General features: G+C 43.7%; 1 protein-coding gene across 19 annotated transcripts in view; it reads right to left on the bottom strand.

Moving 5' to 3' along the window:
- ZC3H7B (zinc finger CCCH-type containing 7B) overlaps nucleotides 1–13,848 on the bottom strand; it is a 51,534-nt gene that overhangs the window by 35,304 nt on the left and 2,382 nt on the right. For 7 of the 19 annotated variants that reach the window (XM_086885701.1, XM_086885702.1, XM_086885703.1 and 4 more), the window contains exons 2-5: nucleotides 5,409–5,469; nucleotides 3,469–3,502; nucleotides 2,889–3,086; nucleotides 1,872–2,030 (exon numbers count right to left, since the gene is read on the bottom strand). In XM_086885701.1, the coding sequence (XP_086741827.1) occupies nucleotides 1,872–2,030; nucleotides 2,889–3,086; nucleotides 3,469–3,502; nucleotides 5,409–5,469 (452 nt within the window). The other 12 variants (XM_086885704.1, XM_086885707.1, XM_086885712.1 and 9 more) reach the window with 9 other exon arrangements.

Genomic DNA, 13,848 nt, shown 5'->3' with positions numbered 1-13,848 from the left:
TTCCTCTCCCTGTTTGCAAAAATATCTGAGCATTTTAACAGTATTTTCAAAGGAAAAAAAATACCTGCCCAACCTGTTGTGCTAGCCCTCCTTAATCTTCCAACATATCCCCCCTCATCTCCAACCTTGAAGCTTGCCCTCTTTCTCTCTATTTTTCATGCTGGTCTTTACAATCTTCTTCTCCCTGCAGGTTGAGTCCTTTCAACAGCTGAGAAGCCTCTGGTTCTTCAAACCCACCATATCAGTAACTTTTCCCTTCAATCTGGAGTGCCATTTCTTGATTGCACTCACTCCCCCAACACCCTCAACATTAGTCTTGGCACCATCTTCACTGAACTCAGTGAATCCAAAATCTAGCTTGTCCATTTCCTCTTCTAAAACACCCATGCCACACCAAACACAAGCATACCACAGAGCAGTATTAACTTCACCATACTGAGAACTTCTGCAAACGTGCAGCACTGAGCATCTGCACCCAGAAATAAGGTAACCCTGATAGACAGTGAGCCAAATGAGTAGCAGATCCTTTAGCACCATAAGTTTTAAGACAGGCTCTGTTTTGAGCACAACAAAACTCTCAGCAATTACAGCAATGCAAAGATGGAAGTACCCATGTGCTCCAGAGGGTAATGGAAACAAGAATGAAATGATGGATAGCATGACTTGCCTTTGATGCAGAGAAGGCTTATGATTTCTGTTAAGTACGTGGTAAGACAATGGGTTATGTTAATTTACAAGACTGAATTGTTTAGAATAGGAAACACAGACCACTGAATGTGGAGTATTTTAGCCTGAACTTTCCTGGCACAGAGAAGTTTGATAAAGTAATGATAATAATGGGAGCTATGTAAACGTAACTATGTAGTTAAAATATATATTAAATTAAGTGGCTAAACTGCAGTGTAAAATATAGCCACATATAGCTTCACAAGAACACCTACATTAGACACTTTTATTAATCAAAGGGTTTCTTTATAAAACAATCCCTTGGCACTCCCCAAGCATGATATCTTTAATATGTTTTGGTCACCCTGTTCTGCCAAGTCAAAAAAGCTAGAATTTACAAGCTATGCAAAAGGAATAACTAATTGCTAATAAGGCTTTCAAACATTGCTTCTGTAACACTAATAACAAAGGAAACTTAACTTCTCCTGCTAATGTGGATGCATTTTTCTTGTGATAACATTATTGTGATGGATCAGAACCAAGATCAGCACAGTGCTCACTTGAATCCATGTAATCACAGTTTGCTTTCCTGATCAATATCTGGCCTAACAGGATGCTCAAAAGCTCTATCAGGGAGATATTTAGTTCCTAGTATATGCAGATAGTCCTCTCTGCATGCAAAAATTTACACATCCCTGAACACAAAAATAACTATGCCATGTGATGTCAAGGACACCTTTGAGTGTTCCTCAAAAAATCACTTGGCCTTAGCAATCAGTAAGTGAAACGTGAGACACTTGTACCCAACACAGGAAAACCAGGTGTTTTCCTTTCAGTTCCAGCTCCCATTTATCCCATGCTCCTAGTCACTTCCATCAGAGATACAAAAGCAGTCAATTAAAACATTCTCATGGCTTTAGTTCTCTTGTTAGAGTAGGGGTTTGCTATTCACAAAGAGACCATGAACCTGCTGTGACTAACTGGTGTCTCTGGCACTATCTGCAAGAGGTGACTTGGCCTGAAGAAACATGTGAGGACAAACATCTGGACATCATGTCAGAGAGACAGACTTTCTGGGCATAAGGATCTTCTTGGGCACAGCCAATATTTCTCATCCACTATCCCCTGGCTTCACACTGAGCATGTTGAGGAGAGGAAGGTTGTGAGCCACAAAAACCAAGATGACTTGTATGTCAAAAACTTACATGTGGGAGGGACAGCAAGCATCGGCTGTTGCACTCATATGCTTCTTTGTGTCTTCCAAGTTCATTTAAGGAACGGGCTTTCCGGAATAGCGCTCGGATGTTCTCTTTGTCGAGACTTAAAGCCTTCTCGCTGTCTTCCAGTGCCTTCTCATACAACCCCTGCATGGAACAGCCCACATGGAGTCAGCTGAGGCACAGCGGACTAACCTGTCCTTCTCTGTGAATGCAAATGTTCTACCTCTCAGCAGAAAACAGGAATACAAGTGTCAAGTGGAAGTACATATGTTACCTCATGCCCAGACCAGCATGCAAACACACCTACATGAACAGAACATTTTGTTAAATCTTGCAAAACTCAAATAATTTCAAAGTCAAGGAATGACAGAACTAAGGCTGCTTGAGCAACCTTATCTTGTCTCCCCTTCTACCCCTTCTACCCTGAGCATGTTACACTTGAAAGTCTTTAATTATGTGACTGCTTGCTAATTTTCAGGGGACTCAGTGTCCTTACAAACAGGATGGGCCTGCTCTAGGGTTGTGCCATAAAGAAAAGCTGTTACGTGCCTTAATAAAATGGAAGCATGCAGCCTTTTAGAGCCTGGGTATTTCAGGATCCTTTTCCATATGTATGCTGCAAGTTCCTTCCAGACCCAAAGCCTTCCTACCGTCTTCCAGTGACTCAAAGGAGGAGGCAAGAGCCTCCAGAGCAATAAACATTATTCCAGAAAAAAATTTGCTCAATACTGGAAGACACTGGGTGGTACTAACTCCTCACCACTGAATACCAGAACTGCATTGTCAGTACCTCAGGCCTGGCCCCCTCTCCTCACATCCTTCCTCCGGTCTTGCAAGACACGGTGTAATGGTGAGGAGATTGCAGACTCTTCTGTGTGGTGTTGTCTCCTCCAGTGTTTGAGCAGGGAGTGGGCAAAACCAGCTGAAACGCTTCTTGACATCTTTTCCAACTGCACAGCATTGCAACCCTGGCTCCTGGGGATGACCTGGGAAAGCACTCACCATGGCAAAGTAGCAGGCAGCTCGGTTGACGTGGAGCTTGCAGAGGAGTTCCTTTGGGATGGTCACTTCGTCGGAGGCTGCGTAATCCGCCACGTTCAGCCCTTCTACGTACTGTACCAGGGAAAGCTTGAAATCCTTCTCTCGAAACAAATCATTGCCCTCTGCAAACAAGTTTCTCACCAGCTTCTGCAAAAAGGCCTGGGCAGCAGAGAGAGAAAAAATACACTCAAGTGGATATTCAGAGACAGGAGAGACTTCCTAATTTCCCATTCCTTTCCGTATCTTTTAGCAAACTGCTTGCCCACTAAGATACTTCTGCATCCCTACTCTCCTGTAAAACATCAGGTTTTTTGGTAGAGGAGAATAATGCAGTCAAATCCCCATTCTTCTTGAACACTCAAGTGTCTTCTCCTTTCCCTGAAAGCTGTCATCATCAGAACCTTAAAACTTTAAGTCACAGTCAAATTGTGACAGACCCCCCCACATTCTTCACTTTTGGCATGTAAACTAATGGCTGTGGAACAGAACAAATCCTGCTAACCAGAGGGCTCCCAGCTTCAACAAACAAAATCTCCATTACCTCATAATCTTCTTGGCTTAGGGGTAATGTGGACCTGAAGAAAAAGAAGAGAAACAGGCATCCATGAAAACAAAGGCTTTTGTCTGATGAAGAGATAATTTTTCTGGTTCTGTGTTGGTGATCTCAGTAAGTTACTGAACATTTTATCACTGCAAAAGCAGCTGAGGCAAAGAGAACAGTTAGGGAGTATTATGCTCAGTGACAGTCACAGTGGTGTCAAGTGATGGTCACAGCTAAGAGGGACTTGAGACTAGAGGAGTCTTATTCTCATTTATTTTCTGCACATACTTGATACTCTGTAACGTGCCTTCCAACAGTCACCTAAAAGACCCAGCTTTAATAAAGTCCCATGAGAGACTGCCATGAAGAATACAAGTGTATTTTATGTGCATCTGGCTCTAATGAGAGGCACCAGAGGCACCAGAGTGGCACTCCAAGACCTCCCCAAATCCTTTGTGAGACCAAAGACATACAGAGATCAATGCAATCACTTTTCTCTGCCTTAACTTAGCCACATGCCTTTAGGCCTACCTTACAAAAGGCAGGGAGGAAACAATGCAGGTTCAGGAGACCATTTAATTCAAATCTTCTCAGCCAAGCCTGAGCCACAAATTCTGGCAGTGCTTGTGAGGATAACACCTACCCCACAACAGCACTCAGATTTAAGAGGAAGGTTCTGTTCTTTAGATTGGACCATCTAATTCATCCAGGCTTGGTCCACATATATTTCTTTATTCTCTTCAAGGACAAATCAATAAGCTCTGGAGGAATCCTTAGCACCTTTCATAGCTTTTCTCACCTACAGTGCATACATGATCTTACTGGTTACTGAAAAAATGTTTTTTAGATTTCATCTAATCACTCCTTAAAACTAACTACAGTAAATGTCATGGCTTTGTAAGAAACATTCATGCTGCTTACAAACTTGGATTCCCTGTTTTGCACCAAAACAAACCAACATATGTCACCGTTCCTGGTTCAGAGTGCAAGATATGCCCCAGATGCATGAATTGCACCTCATATTTCTTAATTATTTTCTTCCCCCGAATCTTGTGCATTTTTATAAGTGTTACCAATATAAATCTCAAAATTATCTCTCCAAAACTGGGTTATCAGCCCTATTTAGTCTCAGACTGGGATGAAAATTTCATGGCCAAATTACAGGATACAAATATGTAACATGGAAGATCTAGGGGGTTTCCTACTGTAGAGGCACAGATTTCAGGCATAATAATTGCAGGATTCAAAGCAGACCTTAAAAAACCCCAAACCAATCTATTTACAATCTTACTACTTCCTTACTCACCATGGAACCTGGACCTGAGTTTGAGGCCTCTGCTAACTCAAACATTGGAAGGAGAAATGCTACGGTATCTTATAAGGAAGTACTAGGATTTGTAACTACTAAATAAGCAAGCACTTCAAGCTCTACAAGGCCACATGATATTCACAGAAAAGTGATCTGAGACATCCACCAGGTTGGCAGGTGTAAAAGAATCCAGGTCATCTACTTGCCCTATAGGCACCATATGGGGTGCCTAACAAGTCATGTACCTTGTTTCCCCACCTACAGAACTGAAACACTATCTCTCTTCCTAACAAAGGTGGGATAACCTTGTTGAAACAGCACTTTTGAGATCTTCATACTGAAGATGATGTAGAAGGTCCAAGTACTATTAGTGTTATGGTGACTGTAAAGATCATCCTGAGACTGCAGGGAAGGGCAAAACCAAAGGATATTAAAATGACAGAATTTCAAGTGTAGGGAGCTAACAGGACAAGAAACATCCTGAAAAATCACAGTTAAAATCCTCAAGACAGTATCTCTTTCCCATGCAGCAAACCCAAAGCAGTGAATAGGAAAAACTCGGTTCCTGCAATCCTCGACAGAAAGACGACTGCCTCCAAATCCATAGGGAGCACTGAGGTTGTCCACTTACTGAATGAACTGAAGTCCTTTCTCTATCTCTTGTTTTCTCTTCTGCCTCTCCATTATAGTTGCTGTGGAGAAAGAAGAAAAAGAAACAACACAAAGTGAGTCATTTTAGGTCTTGCTGCCAATTAAACAGCACAGTATTTTGTTTGTGCCCGAATTTACTACTAACAAAATGTTCCAGACCAGATGCCCTGAACGGCAAAGCCCATGATTTATCCACACTGCAGATACAGCACGACCAGCAGCTCACTACCAAGTATCTGCTTTTTCTCACATGCCACTGACAGGATACATGGGCAAAAAGGAATTACTTCAATTTGAGCTCTCTGCTTAGGCTGCCAGTAAATAAAGCAGTGGAAACCAACTGTTATCATGACTGCCTTCTAGGAAAGGGAGGAAACCCAACACCAACTTTGCCTGCACTGGCAGTCATTTCAGGAATTTGTGCCGAGACCCTCCCATGATAAGCAAATCTGACCACTATTTATCTGGGACAGATGTAAACTGGTTTACTGCACAGCTTATGAAACATACCTTATCTACATAAGTTTTATGGAGGTACAGCACAAAGGGAGATGCAAAGGAAGAAGGAATTGCTTGCTGTGGTCCACAGAAAAGGACAGCAGTGAATCCATGCAATGGGGATTTCATGCTGAAATCAGCAGGCGAGAGCAGCACAGACTGGGAAACATTTCTTTGGAGAGGGAACAGAGCCCTGTTGTGCAGTGTTTTAAACTGGGAAGGGCAGCACCTTAGGAAGGCTCAAGAGTTATCTGCACTTCATCCTCTGCAGTCTGGAAACAAATTTTGGAATGGCTCCCCAGTGACCATTCCCCAAGGTACAAGGATCTGTCACACAAGAAAAAATAAGGATGGCACTTTGTGGTAAAACTGAGTTGCTGGTGACAGCAAAGTTCACATCAACCAGCTGTGACCACAAATAGTGCTCAGTATTTGAGGAATAGAAACTCTGGGACAAAGTCAGCAACTACAGAAATACTGAAATGAGATGAAGACCCTGTACATTCCCAAACCAGGATTGCCTCTGAAAAGATCCTAAAGTAATTTCTCCACCTCTACACTACAACAACTTGGAGAGCATTATCATCCAGCTCCCTTTTACATTAAGACCATCCCCATCATTCTAAGATATTTTGTAGTATCAATAACACACTCAGTCTGAACAGGGTGAAGGGGCCTTTACACTACATAAAAATCAATCCTGACAACTCAGAAAGCCCTTATTGATTGTGCTCTGTGCCACACAAAACGTAGAATTGATACCTGCCCCTTACCAAGAAGAAGAGTTGGGGGAAGGGGAAAAGACTGGAGTGAGGGAAAGTGGCAGCAAAAGGAAGCAAGAGCTTGAAAGAGACACTGTGCCATTTCTAAGTCATCAGACAGTAAATTTGGGAGCAATCTGGTTCAAACAGCAGGTAGGAGATTTTAAACAGCTGAACTTGGAACAGGATGGACAGTGCAGCAAGACAGGGAAAGTCAACAGACAAGGTGAGGGATGATCAGCATCTCTACAAAGGCTTTTAACAGAAGTGATGGAGAAGAGCTGATATACTTCCGTACAGCACCATCAGAAGGCCTGCATTGATTCATAAATATCCTGGATAATGAGCAATCAGGAAAAAAGAAGGAAATTTAACAAGGAGATTGTGAGGTTAATATGATCACTAGCAATACAGGCAGATGAATCATGATTTTTGAAGAGTTAAGATTTTAGCTAAGAGTTAGAAGCAATTTATAATGATGAAGATGTAAGTCAGATAAGCAAATGGTAATTAATGACTACTAGATGCTTAAGCCAGAGTTAATTGTTATATTGCTTGCTGTTATGAACTTGTTTATATAAAAAAGTGGAATAAGTGAACCGTTATAAGAACAGATTGAACGCAGTGAGAACAATGACCAGCACCTGGACTCTGTACCAATCAATCACAAAGCAAGGGGCTTTGGATCGTGCCAGAGGGTCACAAAGACCTGATGAAGACTTTCCTGACTCATCCTTTGAGACCACTGACAAAATTCGAGACCACTGACCCAATTCAAGAGAAGAACTGTGCGCATGTGAAGGACTAATAGCCTCATTTTAATACTGAATGGGGATGGGAGGTGCTGGAGTTATGCATACGTATTTTATATAAGATCTTGGGAAATAAATAAAAGGAAAAGAACCTTGTTTGGGGCAGTCATGCCTTTTGGAGACAATTCCCATGCCCTCCACTGGCGAATAAACATACCACTTTCTAACTTTAATTAGTTAGAGGGTCTTTGTCCATGATCATATATTGATTTTTAATGATTCACACACAGACTTGAGAGGCAGACAAGGAGAGAGTGGTAATTCATTTAATTTTTCTCCTTGTGTGAAATTCTGTAAAGACAGAGGAAGTAAGAAAGAACAGAGACGTGGAAGAAGAGCACTAGGAACCATTTCCACAAAGGCAGCAGTGGAAGAAATGAAAGAGGACAGAGCCACCCCAGAGCACTGTAGCAAACTGTGAGGGCCATCAGAGACAAGAGTGAGGAAAGAGTCTCCACAGGAAATGACAAGAGACAAACTGTAGGAGAGAAGAGGAGGCAAAAGAGTCAAGTAGACCCTCCCAAAGGCTTATGGGGAGAGCACAGAGAGGAAGGAAAAATTTCTAGCTGTCTGGTCCCTGAATACACTAAAAGGCTTGAAGTACTCCAAACAGCCTCACCTTGGACCCCACCTATGCCCCTCTGTCCAAGGTCTAGGAGCTGCATTTCAGCAGAGGTCCAGGTCCTGCCTTGTCTGAGCAACGCTTTAGGTGAATTTGTCCTCAGTTCTATCTCTGGGACAAACCTTAGACCTCCACTGCAGGCAGCTTGTCTCCAGTCCTGGCTCTGGCACCATTGCCTACTGCTGAACTTTCTGGTTGGACCTGGACCAGATTCAGCACCTCATCTTCTTTGGGACTGTTGATGGACCACTGCCATGTGGTGGTCCATACAGCCTACACTGTTCAGGTGTGGTGGGACTATACCCTATGAGTGAGGGCATTGCTTGTGACTGCAACCACGTTCAGCTACTTGCTTGTCCTGCCTGGAGGTGCAGCCCTGCTCTTGCTGCTCCCTGAGCCATGCTGGAAGGAACCAAAGTCAGGGAAGTGAAGCAGCAGTCCACTTCCCACAGGATCTGATGAAAAGAGAGACTATTGGTGACTGTGGGGACGGCAGTTGAACACTGGCTGGTCATCACCAAGTCAATGGCTGCATTCCAAAAATGCTGTGGCGCACCTTTACAATTGTGTATATCCACAAAACAGATCACCACCTTGAAAACCTTCCAATACGCATGGCCTACTTCTGTTTCTGAGCTCAACCTTCAAAACATTCCGCAAGGAGTGAAGGAGAGATCAGTACCTATTCTCACAGCTACCCTGATCCTGCTGCTAAAACATCTACACAGCAGAATGTGAGTCTGTGTTACAGAGAGAGCTGATTACTGTTGCTTGCCCAGAGAAAAGGGCATTCAAACATAACTGACCCAAAACTGGAGTGCAGCCAAGGACTACTGGGAATGGCTACAGAATGTCTCTTTCCTAGAGTTACCCAATTCTTCTTGCATCCCGAAGCTCCCCTTCTGGTTTTTTCTCTCCTCATCACTATTGCCACGGTATCCAGCATGAATATCCCCATCCTTGCTTCATGTGGATGGCTGACCAGCCTATTGCAGTTCTTTAAGTCCCACAACACACAGCTACAGTTAGATCCTTGCTGCAAAACCCTCGTAAAAGGCAACCTTCTGTGCCTTGCATGCTCTTTACGCTCTGCAGTTCTACCCTCATCTTCCAGACTGAATGTTCTTCAACCCAAAACCCTCCATTGCCTTCTATAGATATAAACCACCAGCCTGATCTCCCCTCTAGACTGTTGCTCCCTGGTACTGTCCCACATTCCTCCCTCCTTGCAAGTGAGTGACCAGCGTTTTCTGCTAAAGGTCTGTCACACCTCCAGGCTTATGTCATGACTTTGCACATAAGATTCATCCTCTCATGGGCAACACCTTCAAAGCACACACCATATGCTGCTGCTCAACAACTTCTTGTACATCTCTCAGGAGCAACTACCTTCCTTTTTCCTTCGATGTGACTCCACACCAGCAATCTCCTTCATGCGTGGCAGACCCCTCATCTGTCCTGCCTGCCCCAACCACTGCAGGAGGCTGCCAAACACACTCCTCTTTTGCTCCTCACACCTCCTTCCCCACCACCTCACCCTCACCGGTAAATTCTGTCACTTCTGTCTCCCCTCGTGGTTCCAGCCTCTTCACAGTGGTTCATTTAACATTCAGACCAAGCCATGCACTTGTTACACCAGCAAACCCAACACACTGTGAGCCACCCACATGAGCAACACTTCAGTTCTGCCACACACTATACCACAGCTACTGCATAATTAATTTTAAGTGGAAAGCTTGTTTAGCTTTTGTTTTCTTGGTCTTTCAAATATTTTTAGAAACACAGTAGAAAACATTTTATGAACCCTTGTGTCTAAGTGTTGCTTTTCTCCCCCCCACCAAACCTCTCTGTCCAGACATGTCCACTCAAATCACCAGCAACATTCAAATACTGAGTATTTATATCTCCACTACAAACTCTTACCCTTTCAGTCCAGGGACATTTATCCTCTCTGGTTCAGCATCAAGAGAAAACTTTATTCAAACTTTGTCAATAAATTACAAACCATTTCCCAGACAGGAATAAAAAGCTACAGACAGGCATCAGAAGGAAGCATGAGCCAGTGAACTGCCTTCAAAAGGAAGTAAGAGCCAGTGAGCTGGGTGACTGAACTTCAAACTGGGGGGATATCCTCTAGATGGGTAGATGGTAGAAACACGAGATGAATGGAAAGACTTTGATTTATCTTACCAAGGACATGGCTGTTATTCATAACCCTGCTAGAGCTGAATTTGGGCAAAGTTTTTCATACCGTGTTTCTGAGATGGCAGTAAGTTGACATTTGACTGACTTCCAGGCACTGACTGTAACATTTCAGCTAGAAATAAGTACGCTCAGATGCAAGTGTCATGTTGTAGAGCTGAGACTGGAGCTCCCCCGGAAAAAGGCTCCAGGAAACACTGGTCTGAAACATGGGAGTCTTTCACTCCCTGCAGTTTGGCCACCTTAGTGGTACAGCGGAACAGCTAACTGGGCACACATCAGTGAAGGACAAACTGCAGAGCCCATTACAAACTTGGGCTCTTGCTCACTCCTGCAGCTGCTCTCTGCCATGCCCCACTCCCTGGGTTTCACTGCTTCTCACAGCCAACTGCTCTTGAATTCCCCACCACTCTGTTGTGCCCACCAGGGCTGACTCCTCTGTCCCTCCACGCAGTGGCTGCCCCAAGGTACTTTCATGGCCACCGTCTCACATCCCAGCACCCCATTAGTGCCACTCCTGCTCTGCAGCATCACTGGGGTCACTGGGGTGCCACCAGCTGCACCCAGCAATATTCACTGCACCCACTGAATGCAGAGCAAGGTAGCAACAACCAGCTCACCCCCCAGTGAAAATAAACGCAGTGACTCTAAGTTTCCCTGAGAGGGGGATGGTGGTGGGGGCTAAAAGCCTCAATTGACCACAACAGCCCCCATTACCTCATTTAAAATTCCCTCCAGCCTTGTGTTCCACACATAACACCTTCATATATCACAGGCCACCCTTCCTCCTGCCCGCACTGCAGCGCAGCCAGGGAGCAAGGACAGAGATGTGGGGTGATGCTGCCTATCCCTACGCCACTTGCTCTTGGGTTTCCTGCCCACCCAGCTCGCACTCCCGTGCTTCATTTGAAAAACTAAACCCCAGGTCCGGTTTCCACGCGGATAGCGCGGGAACCCTCGCTCGCCTCCTCCCCCCACTGCCAGCACTAGGCCGCCGATCCCCGGCCTTGCGTAGAAGCCACTGCAGGGAGAGGCGCCACCTCGGCGGCTGGAGCGGAGAGGGGCCGGCGGCGCTTCCCGCACCCCCGCGGCTCTGCCGAACGCCGGCACCCCGGCACTCCCAACACCGCGGCCCTGCTGGGAAGGGTCTCCCGCGGCAGGAGACATCCAGGCTTCCCCGGGAAAAGGAAAACAAACCAAAACATGCTCTTCCTCCTTCCCCACCCCCCATCACTGAAATAAAAATCACGCATCTCCAAGAGTCTGGGAGACGGCTTTAAGAGGAAAAAAAAATTTAAAAAAAACCCCCAACACATAATGTCCCCTGCCACCCGGAAACTGTCTAAAATATTAAAGAATTTAAACCAAAACAAACAAACGAAACCCAAACAAAACTAAAACACAGTCTTATTTGATAAACTTTAGAAGACCCTACGGAAGATCCATGTAAAAAGCAATTCCAAAGGGTTTTTCTGCCGTTTAATGGGGTTTGTACCAAACAAGAGGGGGAAACTGCAGTCTAAATACAGACCAGCACACACATCCCGAACCTACAAAACACAGGCACAAACGCGATTAATACTAAGTTTTCCATGTAAACTCAGGTTTTTTTCCCCTAGCTATGCAATTTTAGACTACTACCACATTTTTCCAGGGGGTGGGATTAGGATCTTTGACAATATTTCTTTTTTTTTTTTTTTTTTTTTGCAAACCCCACATTTTTGGCGGAAGAGGGTTTAGCTTCAAAATCAAATTTCCAATTACACAACCTTTCATCTATGCAGTTACTATCTGAAACCTTTACTTTCTAATGAAGCAACATCCAGAATTTCTTGTTTCTCAAGTCCACCCCTTTCTACATACACAAACACACACAGAATTGATTTAAGACAAAAAAATAATCCCCCCAAAATAATAATAAAGAACTCACCTCTCCTCGGGTTTTCCCCCCCACACTATGTATAAACTTTCCTTGATAAATGGTATTGTATTACTAGAGATATTATTAATGTATTATTACTAGAAGTAATAATAATAGTAAGTGCTATTTAATTATAGAAGGCAGCATTCTGCTTCTGGATCGGCTGCCCCTGCAGCTCCCTCCATGTGCCTCCTGATCTCTTTACTTTCATTTCCAGGTCTCGCTCTCTCTCGCTCGCTCCCAGCTGCACCAGCAAGAGAAAATGCCTCCCTGCATATCCTCTGGGCCCTAGAGGCTACCGCTTTCCATTACAAAAACTCACAAATCTTTCCCTTGTGGCTGGTTTTGAGATTCTTTAAGGTGAATTAGGCTTTAAAAAAAAAAAAAAAAATCTAAAAAATAAAGCGCTTCAGCAGTCGACTCTCCGTTCTAATTTTAATGCAACATTTTTTTCTTCCTGGTTGTCTTTGCTGATATAAAAAAATAAACCCCAAGAGAAAGCAAAGCTGCCTCTGCAGAGGGTTTGCATGCAAGGAAGGCGGCGAGGAGCTGAATTGTGAGACCCCCCCTGGGATTATCACATACGTGAAGCGGTGACCCTTGTGCCCACCCATTTCTGTTCGCTGGACGGGGGCCAGAGCCATCGCTGCTGGCAGAGCAATTATCTGCTCCAGCCAGACCTTACTCACTCCACCCTGCACTGCTGAGGGGGTTCCCTGTAAATAAGATCGTCTGAAAACGTAAATCTTTGGGTGGAAAGGAATATGCAGGAAAAAAAAAAAAAAATAAATAAAAAAAAAAATTTAAAAAAATTTTAAAACACACCAAAAATAACCAAACAAACCCCCAAAACCCCCAAACAAACCCCCCAAACTAAACACAAAAATAAAACAAAACAAACAATATATATCTATATCTCAATTAATATTATATTTTATACAACTGGGTATTATACAATCTACATATATATATATATATACACATGCACATCTGTATGTTATATATGTATGTAGATGTATATATGCAGCATGTGCGTATATATAAAAACCATATTAATATTAAATTTTATATGATTCGGTATTATACAATCTACATATATATTATATATATGTAGATGCATATATATTTTTATATTTATGTATACACTTGTGAATTTAGACACTTTGGAATCAGATTTTTGGCTCGTTTTCATCCCAAATCCCTCAATATTTCCAGAAAGTAGATTGCATATCCATAGCAGTCCATACTGGCAGAGCCCCAGGAAGAGAGCTGCTGGTGGGAAAGGGGGGCTGAGTGGGACATGTTCTACCATGGGCAGTGGCTGTGAAGATCCAGAGACACAGACCATCTTAGGTGGGGTCACCCATCCCCACCCAGCTGCACTATCACCAACTTCAAATAACCCTCTGGAATGAGTTTTGTGCTGGTAGAAGAGTTTCCCTCTCCCTAAAGGATTCTGTCTACCATTAGATTAATAATTGCCAGACTGACACTGGCTTAAATTACCAGCTTTTTCCCAATGTAATCAGTGACATGTTTACTCCTGAGTGTCTCACTTCTCCGTTTACAGTGACCCACAAGAATGTCACGTTGTGCTTTGCAGC

Source organism: Cyanistes caeruleus, chromosome 4 (genome assembly GCF_971803275.1).
Source record: "Cyanistes caeruleus chromosome 4, bCyaCae1.hap1.1, whole genome shotgun sequence".
Taxonomy (NCBI): domain Eukaryota; kingdom Metazoa; phylum Chordata; class Aves; order Passeriformes; family Paridae; genus Cyanistes; species Cyanistes caeruleus.
The sequence above is the reverse complement of the archived record's forward strand: the minus strand, read 5'-3'. Positions and strand labels throughout refer to the sequence as shown.